Raw genomic sequence first — 19763 nt, forward strand, 5'->3', positions numbered from 1 at the left:
ATTTTAACGATCGATCGGTCGCTTTTCTACGTTTATATTTAATTGAATGAAAAAGTTCATTCATCACTCAAACTATATTCAAGAAGAAATAGTAAAATGCTCAACAGATAATAAATTTACATTTTTTGTCACATTAAATAAAGCTTACGCAACAGATCACTTAAGAACACAATGTGAAATTCCCGTGCTTTATTTTGTACTGTCAACAAGCTAGATATTGATATAAAAGTACACAACGACGGAAGCCGACAAAATAAAGCACGGGAATTTCCATTTTGTGCAAATTCCAAGGGCCGAAACGGAAAAGCTTCATGTCAAACATTTTGAGAGAAAACACCGTACAAATGTACACATCGAGTCACGCTACAAACTAATGTCTAGCGCTCTAATTCTCATCGCAGAGTGTCAGACAAATCTGAAAATGAACATAATACGAAACGAACAGCCCGGTACGTGATAACCCATAAACCAAACGAGACACCATAAACAATACGAATAAATACATCGTCGCAACGTAATCGTACTAACTAAACATGGAGTGGACCTTAATGAACGACGTAGTCCTCATCTTTCTCGTTGCACCGTGACAATGACTGATAGCAGCGCTGATAGACTCAAATCGCATGCAAAAGAAACGTAATGTGAAGCCAATGTCCAATGCAAGCGTCAAGCAGCCAGTGATCGTGTACGCAAAAGTACGCGACTCGCATGCAAATCTATATTCTCGGGAGATGTATTTATCACTCTATGTTCTCACGATAAATGATCAGATGAAATGCAAACAATATGTGATTAGTAACAAGCAAGTGCTCCTCACAATTCACGAACTTCACTAAGAGATTAGTCCAACGGGATCATGATCACTTTAAATACAGATCGTACGCAAATTATTGCCAAAACACATGGTCTTTTTCTTGTTCTAGAAGGAATTTTACATTTCAAAACTTTAGCAATACTAAAAAATTATTTTTCATTATTTATAGCGACATTGTTGCAGACTTGAAACGTCAAAATTGAAGCACCGCGTAACTGTACTTTATCATTATGTTATTAAATAACTAGTATTAAGTTTATTGTCTAAAGCAATTTATAAAATGCTGTAATATTGAAATACTATAACACATTTTATTCGACTGTAACGGCTATGACCAGACAAGTGTGCGTTGCATTTAAATGTGGATGACCTGGCACATCTACACATACGAGGATAAAATGACAGATATAACCGCTGATCCCTTTGAGACACTCTGAAAAACGGTAATCCGTGAAAACGCGACTCGTAAGGGCAAGACGACCACCTAGTAGAGAGTTCATGAGATTGGCTTTTTCTGTGGTAACGTGTGGATACCTGTGAAGCCTGGCGCGGATACGGAGAGGTTGCTTCTCAGATCAGGTATCGGAGCTATAGACTGTGGCAGGCTTCTCTTATGAGCTACGCCATGACTATTGCGCGGGCAGGCTGCACGCCGTCGCCACGCCGTATCATGTGGTTCACGGGCAACCGGAAGTTGACGAAAGAAGAAGGCGAGGATAGCGTTGTCGTGTCAAGCGTCAAGAAGAGGTTACGCCATAGAAATATATGGAAATATTACAGTTGTAGATTAAGTGCTTCGTGTAGAGATGGTGAGTTTCGTAGTAGGTACAATCATATCTCTCTTTGCCCGTTTCCAACGGCGATCTCACTGTCCGTATTTCGCAAAGGCCAATTCATATCAAACAGAGATAGCGTAGTTAAATCGCTGCTCTCGGCAAGAATCTGGATCGAGAGGCTGGGATATCGAGTGTGTGTATCGACACTGATAAAAAGCGTGATACCATTACAATTGCAGGCAACATTCACTCCTCGCCTCATTCTTGCTGATTTATTTATCTCTATTATATAGATTAATTTAGAGTATATATATATATTTAATCAGAGGTAAGACTCGACATTGCCTGCAATAGCAGTGGGATTTTATGGAGAAAATATATAATAAAATAAATCATAGAACGGGTATAAAGTCCAATACAGCGTACGGCCTCCACCAATCACATTTATCCACCACCAATTTTCACGATTCCTCTCTCTCTCTCTCTCTTTCTCTCCCTCTCTCTCTCATCGAGATATTAAAGTGCCACAAGTCGTCGCACAAGTCTGTTTCTAATCGACAAACTTGTTCTCGATCAAAGAACGTCTACGTACCATCTAAGTATTGCATCGCCCGTTCCTCTCCGGGATAACGCACGCATTTCGCCGGATGAATTTCTAGAACGTTGTACATATCCGCCAGGAAAACAACTAGATTCTGCTTCATGGACCTAAAAATTAAAATGAAAGTTATTAAAAGAGCTTTCTTTGGTTAATTGGCCTTTTCTTCTAAAAGTACGATACATAAAAAGTTCCCGACTCAAATTAGGCTAACACACACCCTCTCATATACGTGACATCCTCGGGCTGCATGTGGAAAATCGAGTAGGGCAAGCATTTGATGCAAAACGCGTGCACCAAAGAAAGATTGTGCAGCGCGTCGGCCACCGATGGTCTCTTTGACACTCTGATCTCCATCCAGCTGAGCTCGCCGGGACAGTAGAACGCGACGACAGCTGCCAGACCGACGCCGTCGCACAGGGACTGGAAGTCCTTGGCGGCGGGCAATTCGGGTAGCCGCGTTTTATCGCCGGCGCCCTCCTCGCTCTGTATCTTGGCGATTAATGCACGCGACGCGTGATTGATCCAGAGCAGGAGGCCCTTCTCGTGATCCGATGGTACGTCAACTTCGGCCTGTGGGTCGAATCGCCGTATCGCCGAGACCACCCGGTCCCCCGTCACCACCTCCTTCGCGTACAAGACCATCAGGCCTTCTATCACAGCCATATGCGCAGACTGCAACGAGATTAAAAGTCATTAAAATAATTTCGAGCCTGGAAAAAACCAGTTGTCGTCAAATTTTTGCGACTTCCAAAGGAATCGTGATGGGGTTACACTAATAAGTTCCAATCACTTAAGATTGCCATTTCTATGAATTCTGAAGGCATTCGAACGAGAAAGCATGACTACAAGTTGCCTTCTGCACCGGCAACAGAGAGCTTACCATCTTGAGTGGTGAATTTTGAATGAGGATCGTTTCGGTGAGTTGAGTATTGTTTTGCTCCGTGACGTAGACGCCTTTCCTGGCCAGGGCTTGCAAGATCCCGTAGTGATTCTGATTGTGATAGTTGGGATCCGAGTATATGTTGGCCAGGGCGAGACAATAGAGCTCCGCATTTGAAAGCGCGTGCACGATCTGCGGTTTAAGGTGTTCTTGCTCCTGTAAACATTAAGATCGTCTTTGATTAAAATCACCTTTCAAATAAAGATAGTGAATTATTATACTATGTATAACTCGGCCCAACATCATTATACACACTTCGGTAGCTTAAGCTATCTAGCTCTTCGTAACTTTTTAATGGTTGGAGCGAAAAAAATATTCTTGTAGGTAAAACGTAACAAAAAAATAGCACAAAATTTTGGTATTATTGATCGTTTGTTCTGACATACATATACGCTATTTTTACTTCGGTAGCTTGAGATAGCTAGAACTCTTCGGGGGACATCCAGAACTCTAATCATTTTGTTCAGATTTAAAAAATGGGGGGCCAACTTCAGAGAAATATTATACACTTCCGCTCGAATAATTAATACGAATTAGAACTAAATTATTCTGCTACACTTCGGCATATTTTACGAGTTTTTTTTATATGCGTCCAAGCAAAACAAATTTTCGTTCAATAAATTTTTCAAATTTACGCCGTAATAATTTCGTTTTTCAGTCATTCAAACGATTATTTTAAAAATGACATTATTTAGATGATAGATTATATGAGATTTTCCTCTCTAAAGATCTAAGCATAGTGAAAGTGCCATAGATGATTCAGGGGGGGGGGGGCGGTCTTGTCTTCACAAGAATGTTCTGCACGTTTCCCTACGCCGACTTCATGATTGGTCGTGTCGAAGGACACGGAAGCTTTGTTTCGACGAGTATCCGAGGTGATACAAGATAGCCGACAAGGTCGAACAGCTCGAGTAACCACGGAAACCATTTATAAATGCTACCGATACATATCATGTATAACATGTCCTGTAAGGTTTCTTTGGAAGACGAATGGTTTAGAGCAAGAGCAAAAAAGCAAATAATCAGTGCCAAACTGATTCAATCAAAGCAATTTGTCAAACAAAATTGTAGATTTCTAATCTTGATACAAAAGACTGATTGTTTTATTGTTAACTGTTATCTATTATATTAACAAAATAGGGAAGATATTCTTATAAAAGATAATTTACCTTTATAGTTTAATATTCATCATTATATATTACAATATATCTAAAACGTAATCGGTATTTCCTTTGTTAAATTGATTTCATGCCCTGTCTAGACCGGAGGATGATCCTATTTGTGACTCGTCCGAGTAAATAGTTTGACGGCTGAAAATTATACTGAAGCTTTCAATCGTACCAACCTAAATCATTTTTTTATGATCAACTTTTTATCATAATAGCCTGACATCTCCGTACAATAGTAGATTCGTGCTACGGAAATTCATGCCAGACTATTATTGACAACAATGACAACTTACTGATGTGGTTGCATATTCATTTGTAAGTAAATGTGTAACTTTTTTCAATTTATTGAAATAAATTTTATAAAAGAAATGCCGGTCACGTTTTTTAGATACATTGTATACAGTATTATAATTTATAATTGCAGTAATGTTAATCAAAACAACATAACACTGATAAAAATAGACATCGCAATATTTTATATCCTGAAGATTGGAAAAAGAAATAAGATTCTATTGCGTATTTCTCTCCTTAAGTTTGTTCAATTAAAATTAATTAACTTTCAAGATTACGTAAATCTAAAATTAAATCCTCGATCAAATCGATTTCGACTTTGTGAAATATTGCCATCGATATAATAGTTGAACTCTACATCGAAGTACGGAGAATGGTCTCTTCGTTAAAGTTTCGTGCAGCAGACTGTAATGTGGGCGAAATATCAAAGGTAGAATCTCGAAAAGTTTTTACGTAAAGTTGTTGGGTGAACGTTATAGAATAGGCGAAGCAGAGATAATTGAAAGATAATAAGTGAAATAGAATTACTAGTGTAGAGTAATGGTATAAATAGAATTATATATGGGTTTTATATAAAAAAAAAGAAACAATAACAAAAATATTCGGTGCTGTCGGTGATTGTTAGTCACTATGTAAAAGGAAACATTGCTCTTCGAAAGTAAACGCATGATCTACACAAGTTTCTTAGCTACTTCTGACAAGTTTTCTTTCTGAATCATTTAATATTTATGATCTGTAAACTATATAACTGTATAAATTCGCATCTACTTATCTTCCTCGTCTTTATTTCAAGCTTCCTCATTTTGTGAACACACATATTCTCGAAAAATACTTTTATAACTTCGATTTCAACCATTGTTCTTGGAAATTACATCATCGTTTTGTAATAATTTTTTAGCTGTCTCACGTAAAAAAAACACATTTTCTCTTTTGTCAGAATACAGAAGAATAAAAATAAAGTTATGTAAAAATATAAGCAAAAAATAAAATTATACGAGAAGATTCTAACTCGGCGTATCTGCCAGAAGAACATATTTTTAGTAGAAAATATTTCAATGTAATTCTCGCGTGTGCATTTCGAGGTAAAAGAGAGCTTTTTCATAAATCGTCTCGGCACTTACTCTACGAGGACATTCGACCTCTTTCGTTTCACGCTGACCCATATTCTCAAAAAGCAAGTCCTTAGCAAATCCTGACCGAATCGAAAGGAAGAGAAACGAACGTCCGATAGGCAAGTTTCTCGGTTCACTGACGACTTATAAGGGAGAATCGTATAGTAGGACAGCAGTCCGGTAATGTAATTACTTTAATTGGATCGATGGTGATGACGAATTGCGATAATACGAAGAATGCGGGAAATTTAGTCTCGATTACGTCAAATGTTCATTGCATAAATACTTCTAGTAAATGCGGAAGTTTACAGTGTTAAATGTATTACATACATTAAGTCATTTTAACATTTGTTTCTCATTAAAATGTATTAAAAATGTTTTGCTCGAGTAAACTTACAAATAATGAGTAAAAGCAAAAAGCTTACATCATATTTTTTACAAATAAGATACTCTTTTATTTCCGAGCATGTTTCATATAAAGAGATACTATTAGATTCTGTTCGCGAAGGAAGCACATAGTGAAATTTCTGTAAAGTTTCCTGAAACTTTGTGAAAATCTTGGTTACATTTTCTCGTAGACTTCTGGGACAGCATAAAGCCTATCGACAACATAATTTGTGACGCAACTTTTGTTTCCCTCATCACAGAGTTCGATACGAGATTATATTTGAAGAACATTATTAGCGTCTCTCACTGCATAGATGCTTCGGCATCTTTACAGCACCGCCTTTCTCGACGGAGACCCGTTTTCTCCGGAATAATGACATGTCCCACAAAAAAGAGATTTTCAGGACACCCTCAAAGCTTGGAAAGACGGCGACTTTTAATGAGGAAACATTCATCTCACATTATAGAAAGAAGCTATCGATGACAAGAAGTCAATGAGAATAAAAAGAACCGTAATACATTTTGAAAAATAATCCATTTTCTCAAATAAAATAGTATAAAAAGATTCTGTTAAAAATACAGGTGGTTTGTGAAACTATTAATTTTTTAAAAGTAATATTTAATTACAATTTTATTAATTAAAATTATTTTTAATTTTTAGTAATTGCAGCAAGATTAAATTTCGTTAATTATAGATTACATCTCCGTGACACCTTTGAAGGTCGTAAAAGCTAATTACTTAGACGAAGCTGTTAATAAAAAAATCATTAAATTCAAGCTCACCTCATGATCACGATAATACGGCTCGCGGAGCTTTTCTGGCACTCGATTGTTGTATGCCTTCGATAAGAGCCATTTTACGGAGGCACGTTGTTTGGCCTGAAACACAAAAAGAATAGGATATAAGATAAGATATTCTTAAAGCATCGATTTCGCGATAGGTAAGACTAGCATTTTAATGAATGTCCCAATTATTTTTCTTTGATTGATATTTCTCTTTCACGCAAGAAGAAAATTTTATATAAAAAATTACTGTGTACGACAATAGCCGCGGACCATAAAAAAATTATAAAAATGTTCACTACGTTTTTTACATAATGGCCGTAGTATTTAAACTTATAATTCCTTTTATGGTCCTCAACTCTACTGCTGTATAGTAATTTTTGATATAAAATTTTCTCCATGCAGAAACCAGAGATCAAAGTATCATATTTTTTATTTCCTAAACAAAATGGATATATATGTGCGTAAAATATAAATTAAAATTTATTAATACTAAGTTATAGTGTTAAGTCAGTTTCAATCATGAATCTGTGTCATATTAATATTTCTTTCTCATCAAAGGCCTTGTGATAATTAGACTAAGAGAAGATCGTTAATGATTACTTTCTAGTCACCGCGGAAGTTTTATCTTGGGAGATCGACAAGATGGTGAATTTCAACATCGCACAAGGCCTTAGTGTGAAAAATATCACTTACTAAAACATTAAATATTGCAATGTATTGTGTTTGCAACGGAAGTAAAATAATTGATAATCGATTATTGAGTATGACGGTATCTTCATACTCCACGCCTATATGAAGTTAGCCCCCCATTTTTCGATTTTGAATATTTTTTTAGTTGTTCCAGGTTGTTCTATATTGTTCCAAAGTTATGAACAAAAAAATCGAAAAACATGACGGGAAAAGCAAAAAAACGATTTATTTTTGTGGCCACCCATTTTTTTTTAAATTCAAATTTTTTTGCTGTTCTGGATTGTTCTAATTGTTCTAAACATTGTTCTAAAATATTAATCCCCCTAAAAAAGAATTTAAAAAGATATAGCAAAAAATAGCATTAAGCGTCCAAATAGTATTTTTACATTTATCGCTATTATTATATTATGTTTTGACACCAAATTACATATTTAAGCTAAAAACGAATAGAACAACCCAGAACAACTCTCAGTTTCACCAGAACAAACATATAAAAGGCACTTTACTCTTGAAGGTAGAGAATTATTTTGTCTTTTTCGACCGATAATGTTACATCAGCGACACTAAAACCTGGAACAATGAGAAATAGACACAGAACAATCCGGAACAACTCTCAGTTTTGTCAGAACAAACGTTTAAAGAGCACTTTACTCTTGAAGGTAGAGAATTATTTTGTCTTTTTCGACCGATAATGTTACACCAGCGACACTAAAACCTGGAACAATGAGAAATAGACACAGAACAATCCGGAACAACTCTCAGTTTTGTCAGAACAAACGTTTAAAGAGCACTTTACTCTTGAAGGTAGAGAATTATTTTGTCTTTTTCGACCGATAATGTTACACCAGCGACACTAAAACCTAGAACAATGAGAAATAGACACAGAACAATCCGGAACAATTCTCAGTTTTGTCAGAACAAACGTATAAGGAGCACTTTACTCTTATATTTAAAAAAATAAAAAAATTCAAAAAAAATTTTTATGTGTAAAAAAACCAGTACATATTATGAATAATATAGAAATAAACCTAAAAGTATATGTATATAAATAAAAACTTAAAAATTTATACAATATATATATATATATAATAATTTTGTGGTTATAGATAATATAAACTCCAAAACCTTAAAATTATAAAAACTATAAAACTTAAAACTATAAAAAAATTTTTTTTAATTTGAAAACATTAAAAACAATTAAAAAACATTTTAAAAAATAAAAAATATTAAAACTCAAAAAAATTACAAAAACAATTTTTATAGAAAAAAAATCTTACAATTTTAATCAATTGTAGAAAGATTGGAATTGGAATTTAATTATATATACACGTACAAGACCTTAAGCGTGAGAGGTAAGAAAACTCACTTTAATCAAGCATTCCAAAAAGAATCTGGATCATTGATCTAAAGACGCATAAAATTAAAAGTTAAATATTTAATTTAAAGTAATGTAAAGTAAAATATCTTGGAAACTATACGTTTTTTAAAACAAAAAAAAGAAAAAATGTCATAAATATTTATATTCAAGAATGTCTTTTATATATTTTTAGTGTCGTTAATGCGACGTTATCAGTAAAAAAAAAAAAACTATCTCTAAGAGTAAAGTGCTCCTTATACGTTTGTTCTGACAAAACTGAGAGTTGTTCCGGATTGTTCTGTGTCTATTTCTCATTGTTCTAGGTTTTAGTGTCGCTGATGTAACATTATCGGTCGAAAAAGACAAAATAATTCTCTATCTTCAAGAGTAAAGTGCTCTTTAAACGTTTGTTCTGACAAAACTGAGAGTTGTTCCGGATTGTTCTGTGTCTATTTCTCATTGTTCTAGGTTTTAGTGTCGCTGATGTAACATTATCGGTCGAAAAAGACAAAATAATTCTCTACTTTCAAGAGTAAAGTGCCTTTTATATGTTTGTTCTGGTGAAACTGAGAGTTGTTCTGGGTTGTTCTATTCGTTTTTAGCTTAAATATGTAATTTGGTGTCAAAACATAATATAATAATAGCGATAACTGTAAAAATACTATTTGGACGCTTAATGCTATTTTTTGCTATATCTTTTTAAATTCTTTTTTAGGGGGATTAATATTTTAGAACAATGTTTAGAACAATTAGAACAATCCAGAACAGCAAAAAAATTTGAATTTAAAAAAAAATGGGTGGCCACAAAAATAAACTGTTTTTTTGCTTTTCCCGTCATGTTTTTCGATTTTTTTGTTCATAACTTTGGAACAATATAGAACAAACGTAGAACAACCTGGAACAACTAAAAAAATATTCAAAATCGAAAAATGGGGGGCTAACTTCATATAGGCAAGTTTAATATGTGTGAAAAATTAAATACATAATGTTAAAATATTAACAATAAGTTAAGCGATTATATTAGGAATAATCCATACTAGTAAAGTAAATCACTGACGGAAAGCTCATTTTCTAGAATAATATTTTCTTGAATAGATTTTTCGGTTCCATTAGTCTTATAAATTCTTGGTGCCTTTTTATTAAAAAAACTTTTCACCTCATAATGGTCCAAGTTTGCAAATTATAGTTTCATAAATTGGTGTCATAAGGTCCAACGTAATTATAATTACTGTACATTCTTCAGTTTAAAAATCCTCAACTTCTTTAACTGAAAAATATCCAAGTTCAAAGAAGTTTCTAAATTTATATTTCCTCATATTCATTATCTCTACAACATTTTTAAACTTTTTCCGCCTGTAAAATTATCTGCAGTCTCGTGTTTTCAATAGACGAATTTCCTTTTCTCCTTTTAATTATCTGACATTTACGCTGCTGCATTCTATTACGCATTACGAGAGCTGTTTTGCGAATGTAAGCTTCTTTTCATTTAATTATGCCACAGCAAACTGTTGGAGCAAGTATTTACAAATTAAGTGCAAACGCATCCGCGGAATACATTACGTTGTCGCATTATTTCAGATACGTGAAAAAAGTACGCCGTATGTTTATGAAATGTAAGTTTTTGTCTTGTGTTTTCAGATTTCACACTGATTTCGCTAGACGCGAGATAATCTTGCGTTTTTTACTTCCCATAATGTACGGTTGAATGAGAAGAAAAGCCAAAAACGGTATTAATGCTTTCGACTTTTGAAAAACTTTTAAGCTTTCACGTCACATTAGCTTCGAATTTCAAAATTCACATAAACATCATTATTTAACACAACTCAAAACATTTTAATTCGTGTAAAATAAAAAGTTGTCTACTTCATTACATAAATGTACGTGAAAAAACAATCTATATAGGATTTACGTATCAATAAGCACTAAAATTGCCAGCGGTTGTATCATAATTTTCGTCTCGCACGACCCGCTAAATTCCTTGCCGAAAATTTTCCTGGGTAGGCTGGGACGCGAAATTGCACGCCTAATCAATTTGTCGAGTAGCTTCGAACGAAGAAGAGGAACGAAGAGAGCGCCGGGGAAACCTGGAAGGTTAAGGAGGATGGGAGTGGCCGTCATATGAGGTCACGCCACACGGCTATGTGTTATGAAGATTAAAGTGGCACGAAGAAGTTTCCGACGCTCCTGTAAAAACGCTGCTGCGTTAAGTGATGATTGTTCAACCGTCAGATTGATAAGCGATTGAAATTATTTGATCTGCGCCCACATGAAACAGTTTTCGAAAACTTTATTCTTTTTCTCTGTCAATCATTTCAACGGAGCAATTTTTTTTAGCAGGTAAATACGTTTCTAATTAATTTGAGTGCTTGATGGTGTACAGTAAGCATGAAAGAAATTTTAGAACGCTCTTTCTGCAGACTAGAAATAGCAGCAAAACAAAAATATATCTATTTGAAAATGTATTACGAATGTTACGTAAAAATAAATTCTGCAAAAGTATCTATAAAGTTTATTTTGTTTTTTGTTTGTACGGTGTATGTAATAACATACGTAATCGCGCAATTTTACATGTAATTATTGAAACATATTTTTGTTGCGTAATTAAGATACAAACGTCAAAACAGAATTCATAGCAAAATAAAAATATTTTCTATTGCACAGAGTAAACGAAATTAATTCTGCTATCACTGATATCTGCATCAGACGAACGCGACTCACGAATGACACACTGTATCTCATTAATCCATTTTAATAATAATAATAATAATAATAATAATAATAATAATAATAAAAAAAAAAAAAAAAAAGAAGAAGAAGAAGAAGAAGAAGAAGAGCAGGTCACCGTACCGGGACATCGATTATCGATTGCTACCTCGGTAATAGTGTCATCCTAATGCGTTATCTACAGTCCACATGGGAGCGGCACGACCGTTCGCCGCCATGAGATAATTTCGCACGTTTCGCGGAAAATATTTAACTATCAATTTCCAGTTTGATGCAACGAGCTGTATTTCTGAACGTAAACAGCGCCGAAGGGATGAAAAGGCGCATCACTTCGACGAATTTCACGAGCCGTGAAATTGAAATAAGATAGGGATTGCGGTGATATATGCGAAAGGAGATGAAACGGAGATGTTATCTGACCCGCGGAAAATTCGATAAATAAGATTTCCACGAGGCGCCGTTAAATTTCAGGAAGTAGACGGCTGCAGTTTCGCAAATAAAGATGTCAGCAAAGTTTTAACTACTTTAAAAATAAAGAAAGTTGTAAAAATAGAATAAAAAGTATTGTTTAAAAAAATTTGTTTTTAATTTTCAAACGTTGCAAAAAAATGATTTATTGTTTCAGTATTTGCAATCCGCTTTTACAAGCATAAATTACATTCTTTGTTCGTTATGCGACAGACAAACAGTTTCATAAACAAAATTGTTTAGGAAACAAGAAGGAATTTCATCAGATTAGCTTAATAATAATGTGTCCTATTATAATGTAGAAAATATTTTATAGAAAATATAAAAAATATTCAAAGTGTGTTCTTCAAATCTTGATACATTTCCGAATTCTTTGTTCAAATCCTTCTCTGTCAAAGACGCAACTCTGTTGATTTAATATACATAAATGCGTGTCGCGCGCCGGTGTATCTAGTATTTAATTAAAGGTTTGTGTAATACTAATTTCACGACGGTAGCGTGAATGCTACCTGATGGAATCTTTCGTTTCTTGTTACATAATCCAATCCAGTGTTTGATGGACAATCGATTGGAATAATGATCCGCGTAATCGTCCCTTGTAGATCAACGCCGCGAATGGATTATTCCGCTCTCTGTCTACCAACGGTCGCTCGGTCCAATAACGAATCATAATTACCAGCTATTAACATGATTCTAGCTTTCACTCAACATCATGAGCGCAACTTGCGAAGAGATAAAGAAATCATTTTGGAATCGATCATCGTGATCGGCAAGTCGTCTAACAAAATTCTAACGCACTACATTTTTGTCACAGTTTAATTGCGTTGCATTTTCTCTTCGACAATAATGTGTTGCAATCCGGTTGATGTTGCATGTAACGTAAATGTGTTGCGTAATTTCTTTTAATTATAGATGTGTCCTTAACTCAAATTAAAAATATATATATATTTTTAATTTTGATGCATGCTATTTTCTCTGTCGTAACTTTTCAAATTAAAATCCTATTAAAGTTTATTCAAAATTAAACAAATATTACAATGTTTGTATCTGTTTATATTCTCAAAAATAAATTTCTGGAAAAAAAATTATCTTTACAAATTTCTGCGAAACTTTGGATACCTCGAGAGATTCCTTTGTTATTAAAAAGTCGACTTTGAAGTTGACTTGGTCAAAGTGTCACTACTTCGGGTCACCCTGTATACGGCTTCGCCGTATGTAAACTATACACACGTGTCTGACAGGGAACCGACTCACCGAAGCAATACACGCACGCACGTGCGCGTGCATGACGTTTACGTTCGTCTATAAAAAGAAGTCGTCTCATCACTAACAACTGGTTGCGATGACACGACACGGAATGCTACACTATGGACACAGAAGGCGATTCAGATTCGATCGATTCGATCGATTCGATCAACCGTAGGGAAGAGAGAACGGACAATCTCGGCTCAGTGATCCACAACCGTCAGCCGCGTCATCGATCTTTATTAACTCGTTCAAGAACCGGCGCCGATACTAGTTGCGATTCAAATTCGTGTTCCGCGATAAAAACGAAAGAAAAATAGTTGTCGGTTTCCATTTAACGGTAAATGAATTGTGTTTCGGGATAATGGTACACTGGTTCCTTACGAAGCAAGTACAAGAAGAGTTATTGTTGGAAAATGTATCATTTATCTCAAGAAATGTAGCTGACATTGAGCCACTCTGTTATTCATTCAAGTTGTACGCCAACTTTTCGTTGTACGAATAATGCAGCTTATTAATTCAATTATATGCTAAACTTTCGTTTTACGTTTTACGTAATTCATAAATTCAAAATAGATTTATTGTTACCTTTCGACTGCGAGATTTAATTAAAGATGTAAATAAAATAGTAATAATTATCTTTGTTATTAAAATCTTTGTCGGAATAATGTATTGTGTCAAAAGCCTGAAGTAAAACATCATGAAATTAATGTATCATTTCTCGACAAAATAATAATGAGACCGCTATTTTTGGAAAACGAGCAAAAATGTTAGAAACAGAGACACAATAATGTGAATCAAGAAGATAGTAATCGTTGTCCAGAAATAATCCACAGTCTAGTAATCAGGTAGCAGAAAGTTTAAGCTTTGTTGGCTAAGTATTTCAGTCATATGAATCCGCTCGTTAGCCACTTGAATTATTCTTAAATCATACTGCGTTTACTGCCTTCCTTTTCAGGATTAATTGCTAATACATGGCGTGCAAATTAAATATTGTATTAACGTACTCTATAGCTAGCATAGATATACTACAAAATAATATTCTATAAATTTCTATCAATATAGTACAAAGTTCCAAAATTTCAAGAATACACGTAATGCAAAAAAAATTATAGATTATTTAAAATGTATTTTTCGCAACGTCGAGTACCGCATTGAATAAATTATGTTATATATGAATTATAAAATTTTTGCCCAACAGATTTGTAAATCTGGTGTTTAAATTAATACAGTTATTGTCAAAGAAATAACAGAGTGAAAGTGGTAATATTGGAAGTTTTTAATATGGATTCCGGCCATGGGCATTGCCCACGCGATGTCGCATGCCCAAGGAAAATACATATCTTACCGCACTCAAACGCGAGAGAAATATAAAGTGGACGAATATAATTGTGTAATGGATAAACGTGTAAGGCACCGTAAATACGGAATGATAAGGTAAATAACAAATAAATTTTTTTGTTACGCAACAACAAACTCTACTCGGTTAATAAAATGTACAAAAAAATATTGCTTTTTAACATCAGTAATTGCCAATCTTTTAACGAAAACATTTTGCAACAAAAATACAAATTTGTAGAAAAATAATAAACAAAAAGATCGATCAAAATAAAACCAGTGTAGTGCTTCTTCTATATTTTAAAAATTATTAATTAATGCTAAACAATTTTTAGGCACTAATATTGCATATTCTATTATATATTCTTCATTTTTTTAGCGCAATAAAAATTACAAAATCGCCAGAAATACTAGAATGCAAGATTTAATAATGCTTTAAATTTTCTCTCTCCTTGTTATTTCCGAAAATAAAAGCGTTCATAGAGCGTGATTGCTCGTGCCGATAAGCTTTAAATATCCGATCGAATCTACCAGTCATCCTGGCATGCGTTGACTGCAGTTTGCTGCAGCCACCTGCAACGGCCTTTCTTTCGATGTATTTCTCGAGTGTGTGTATTCCGTGGAATTTATCGGACTACTTGCGTGGCGCGTGAACGCGCGCCTAGGTGCGGTTTAGGTCGGGCAATAAGGCCGCGGCAGATATATACATAACTCTACCCGCGATGCGAGCACACAGTGAAAGACGACGGGCCCGGATTACCGGCGGCATCATGTTTCGCGATTAGAAACCAATGGCGTAACCAACGTGTATGCCAAGGAAAATCGAATATTCAATGCGTCAGAAGGATTATTAAAAACCCCAGGAAAAATAAATACCACGTAAAGATGCCGGCATAAATAAGTAGATAAAAAAAGTTCAAAAACTATATAATATTATAGTTTATGCGGGAATAGAAATTTTTTCTTCTCAAGCTTTTTCTAGCATCCACGATTTTCAAGTTACGAAAAATGCAATGTATTCATAGATCCTTAAATTGCCATAGATTAATCATAATAAAAATTATAATATCAAAATGACTGAAAGTTAACTGAAATTATATTGATCTCAAGTGTCGTTATAAATCCGTTAGTTAATTAGAATGCGTCCTAACTTTGCGTGAAGGATATTCTGCTTTACAGAAGTGCGAATTAAAATGCTCCGTTAATACACTGTAATCGTGTAAGCGGAATGCACCGCGTATGCCGGCAGTTGCCTTATTCATTAGGGTCACTTCGCGAAAGGAGATGCAGAGGCGAGGAAATAGGTTCCCGCGCGGCTTCTTCCTCCGGTTAAGACGGCATTCTGTTTACCAATGCATAATTAGACGCTTCCCGTCGATCATTGTAAAATTGTTAAACCGGTATCTACCAATTTACTGTTATATAAAAGCGTTGGAAAGGTAAGAAATCTTAATGTCATCAAATATTTCAAATAATCTTGCACTATAATTTTTTTCCTCTTTCGTTAGGCAACGTTTTCGTGCACTTGAAAGTGTTTCAAAGAATTTAGCTTATCTGATTTTAGAAAAAAATTAATCGCATTACAATGCCGATGTTATTTATACGATAAAGTGAGATGCGTTTTCCTAGCCTCAAACGACTTCCAATCCTGTCTGCAGTTACGAGTAGGTTGGTAGGTTCGCAGCAAGTGGTAAGATAAGGTGGTACCCACACGACCAGATAAACGCTCAGAGCTATTATAGAAACCCACGGGTCTCTCCATCTTTGGAAACTGCTTGTTCGAGACGAGTATGAGCCTTTCGACGATGTCATCGAGATTTCTCCGAAGATATCGAATTCCCCGTGTCATTCAGAAGGAAAAAATATCGTGGTAAAATTAAATGAATTGACTAAATCAACTAAATCGACAGCTTTGTTCGAAATATTGCTCATCTGTTTTTCTTTTCTCCAAGAGAAGATCGTATTCGTCCGCTTGAAATACTTTAAAAACAAGCGAGTGGAAGAAGTTGGAGCTCTTTACCTTAAAAATACATAGGTTAATCGTAGATTAAGATAAAATCGTTGGACAATTCATAAACTGTTATTCAGCAGCTGCAATAATTTTGCTTCTGCAAAATATTCCAACGCGTATAAGAAAATAAAAGTTAATGAGGAAGTAAAAACAAACAGTAGCTCTGTCTCATTTGATTCTTTCCCCTCTCTATCTATTCGAGAATTATTTTCAGTTTACGTTAAAATCTTGTATTAAAAATCCAGAGAATTGAAGAAAAAATTTACTAACAACGAAAACGTAAATTGATATTAAAAGAAAAATTTAAAAAAATTATTGCAAAGACAAACAAAATTAATCTATGTATGCATCCGTAAAACATTTGTACTTTTATGTGACGTATTTATATGCTTTTGTTGCGTTATAAAAGTTTATATAGTAATTTATTACATTTGTTTATTGCAAAATCGTTTAATTGCAAAAGGATATTATGTTAGAAAAACGAAGCAGGATTCAGTGGCGAAGAATATGAAAACATATGTTCATTGCTATTGCATATGAACTTTATGATCCTATATATTCATTCATCAGATCAGTATATAAAGAAAAAGGTGTCTACGACATTGGCGTCGGCTATGAGACAAAAAGAGATATCCGCGAATTGTTCGTATACGCGTTCAGATTTTCACAATCGCGGATTTGTCGAGAGAAGCATCGCGAAGAAAGAAAAGCAAAAGAAAATAGAACCGCCGCCGGATGCTGTGCTTCTAGTAAAGTGCTTGCCGTGCAGTCAAACAAACCGTTTCCGGCTTTCCGTTTTCAGCGACGTCTACATTTCTTTTTTTCTTTTTTTTTTTTCTTTTTTTGAATAAAATTTCAAGCCAAAGTAAATCCCGCATTTATACAAATCATCTGCAAAAATAAAGGAACTAATATTTGGACTAATATTTGTTTTTACCACAAAAATTTTAAATTGCTTAATTATATTTAATGTAATAAGTAGTTTTAATTCGCAGCAAAATAAACAATTTGAGCGTATTTATTATAAAATTTTATTTTTGCGCTAATTTTTTATATTTCCTATATTTAATCAAATTTTTTATATTACGAAATTAAATGTAATATAATTAAATTAAATGCATTGTTGTTACATCTGTAACTTTATTAATAATATTGCTAATTATTAAAACCACTATTATTTCGGCAAATAAGTTACGCTGCGTTTTAATGAAACACTAATATGCTTCAATAAATCGTAGCAAAGCTATGTTTCAACTCTTTGAATATAATATAATTTATTCGCTTCGTTAACTTTCGAGAGAGAGAGAGGGAGAGAGAGAAGAAGACAAGCTTGGCTCGTGTTCATATTATCTCGCACGAAATACTCCCTTGATAACAACGTTTCGTGCATAAAATACTGCGTTTATTTGCTCGCTAAATGGCTTAAAACCACATTTCAAATAGCACACACTGTTAAATTCATCTGCTACATCTCGGTATAAATACATATAGAGTTTTATGAAAATGTGCTAGCCAAGAGTTCCCACGTGATACTGAAAAAGAAATAGGGGAAGCGTTATCGATTTTTCGATAGTGTCGTCGACGATTCGCTCAACCGTGTCGTTCGCTTCTCACCGCGAAGAATGGAGCAGATGCTGTTCGAAATGAAACACGTCATTGACGCAGTATATGGTCAGAAGTTATTTATTTATACGCTCCATTTCAACGGATAGGAAGAATAAAATGTTGATAATCGCATAGAAATAGTTAAAATAATATTTATCTTTAATTAATATGTTCAATTATGTCTCAAGTTATTATTTTCAATATTTAAAATTTTCATTGTATAACTATCGCTATATTCTTGTAAAGTTGTTTTTATATTTAAGGTTGAAAATAAGAAAACATGATATTGTATCGTTAATGTTTGAATCTGAGCTTAGAATCTGGCCCGCACTGACATCGAAATTACAACTACACATCGCGTGTCAGTCAATCGAAAAAAGCGACAGCTACTCTTTGTTTCCTTTAACGCGATTTCTCAGCTCTAGCATGCTGGGATGAGTTATCGGCCGGAATCAAAAGCCGTGAGAAATCGAACGTGGCAGACAATTGTGCGAAAGCTGATAAGGCCAACTCGAAGGAACGAAGTTCGATCAGCGAAAGTAAGCTTGAGAAGTTTCTCAAATGCAAGATGCTAATAGTAAGATATGTGAGAATAAAAAATATATATAAATTCTTAAAAAATAAAATACTTGGATAATAATTATACTTATATTTTTTTTTGCACTTTTAACACATCGATTTATATAATCTTCTAAATCAGATACTAATTATCACAATGATTAAATGTAAATTAACTCGATTTGAAGGAGCGCTTTCACTTCCTGCGCCGCCATTAACCAAGCCATTGACTAGTCAATGGTATGGTTCGATTGTCCGTGCAGGTGCGATAATTCACTCTCGTGGTTTGACCCATTTTCATCCTGTGTCTATCTATTATGAAAACATGATTCCGCATCGAGTCCCAGTACTACACCAATAAATTCCCACAACGCACGTCTAAGCTGCTACATAATTCAATCAGGTTTAGTGAAATCTCAGTTTATTTTTCAAAAAAATCAGATAATGATCTTAAAATAATATATGTATTTGAAATGCAATTTATATTTATCTTGAGATAAATAAATTATGGATCAAATAATTTAATGATCTATAAATGAGCCGCTCATTTCAATCAAGCCAAATTGATTAACCTTACTTTTTGCAATTTTTCCAATTTGAGTACCAAAGCACACGTTTGGTATTTAACTTTATATAAATAAAATAAGGTGATAAGGTTTTGTTTGATGGAATTAGTCAGTTTAGCTTTAGAGCGGCTTAAATGTTGCGCAAAAAAAATACAAATATATCGTACAACAATATCTATTTTATCAGTAAAATGAAAAAAATTTTAATTCTATGTGAAAAAAATTAATAGAAATTCTAATAAAAAATTACTATATATATATATCCGCTCTTTTATCACAAAGGAAAAGAATTTATATTTAGAGAAATGCATCATAGACCTCCGAC

At 34.0% G+C, this 19763-nt stretch overlaps 1 protein-coding gene across 13 annotated transcripts in view; it reads right to left on the reverse strand.

Moving 5' to 3' along the window:
- Patronin (calmodulin-regulated spectrin-associated protein patronin) overlaps positions 1-19763 on the reverse strand; it is a 62659-nt gene that overhangs the window by 18347 nt on the left and 24549 nt on the right. For 12 of the 13 annotated variants that reach the window (XM_067347824.1, XM_067347825.1, XM_067347823.1 and 9 more), the window contains 5 exons: positions 6874-6969; positions 3072-3287; positions 2409-2863; positions 2183-2298; positions 1349-1459 (listed from right to left, as the gene is read on the reverse strand). In XM_067347824.1, coding sequence (XP_067203925.1) covers positions 1349-1459; positions 2183-2298; positions 2409-2863; positions 3072-3287; positions 6874-6969 — 994 coding nt within the window. The remainder of the gene's footprint in view (positions 1-1348; positions 1460-2182; positions 2299-2408; positions 2864-3071; positions 3288-6873; positions 6970-19763) is intronic. The other variant, XM_067347822.1, reaches the window with a different exon arrangement.

This window comes from Linepithema humile, chromosome 1, assembly GCF_040581485.1.
Source record: "Linepithema humile isolate Giens D197 chromosome 1, Lhum_UNIL_v1.0, whole genome shotgun sequence".
In the NCBI taxonomy this organism is placed as follows: domain Eukaryota; kingdom Metazoa; phylum Arthropoda; class Insecta; order Hymenoptera; family Formicidae; genus Linepithema; species Linepithema humile.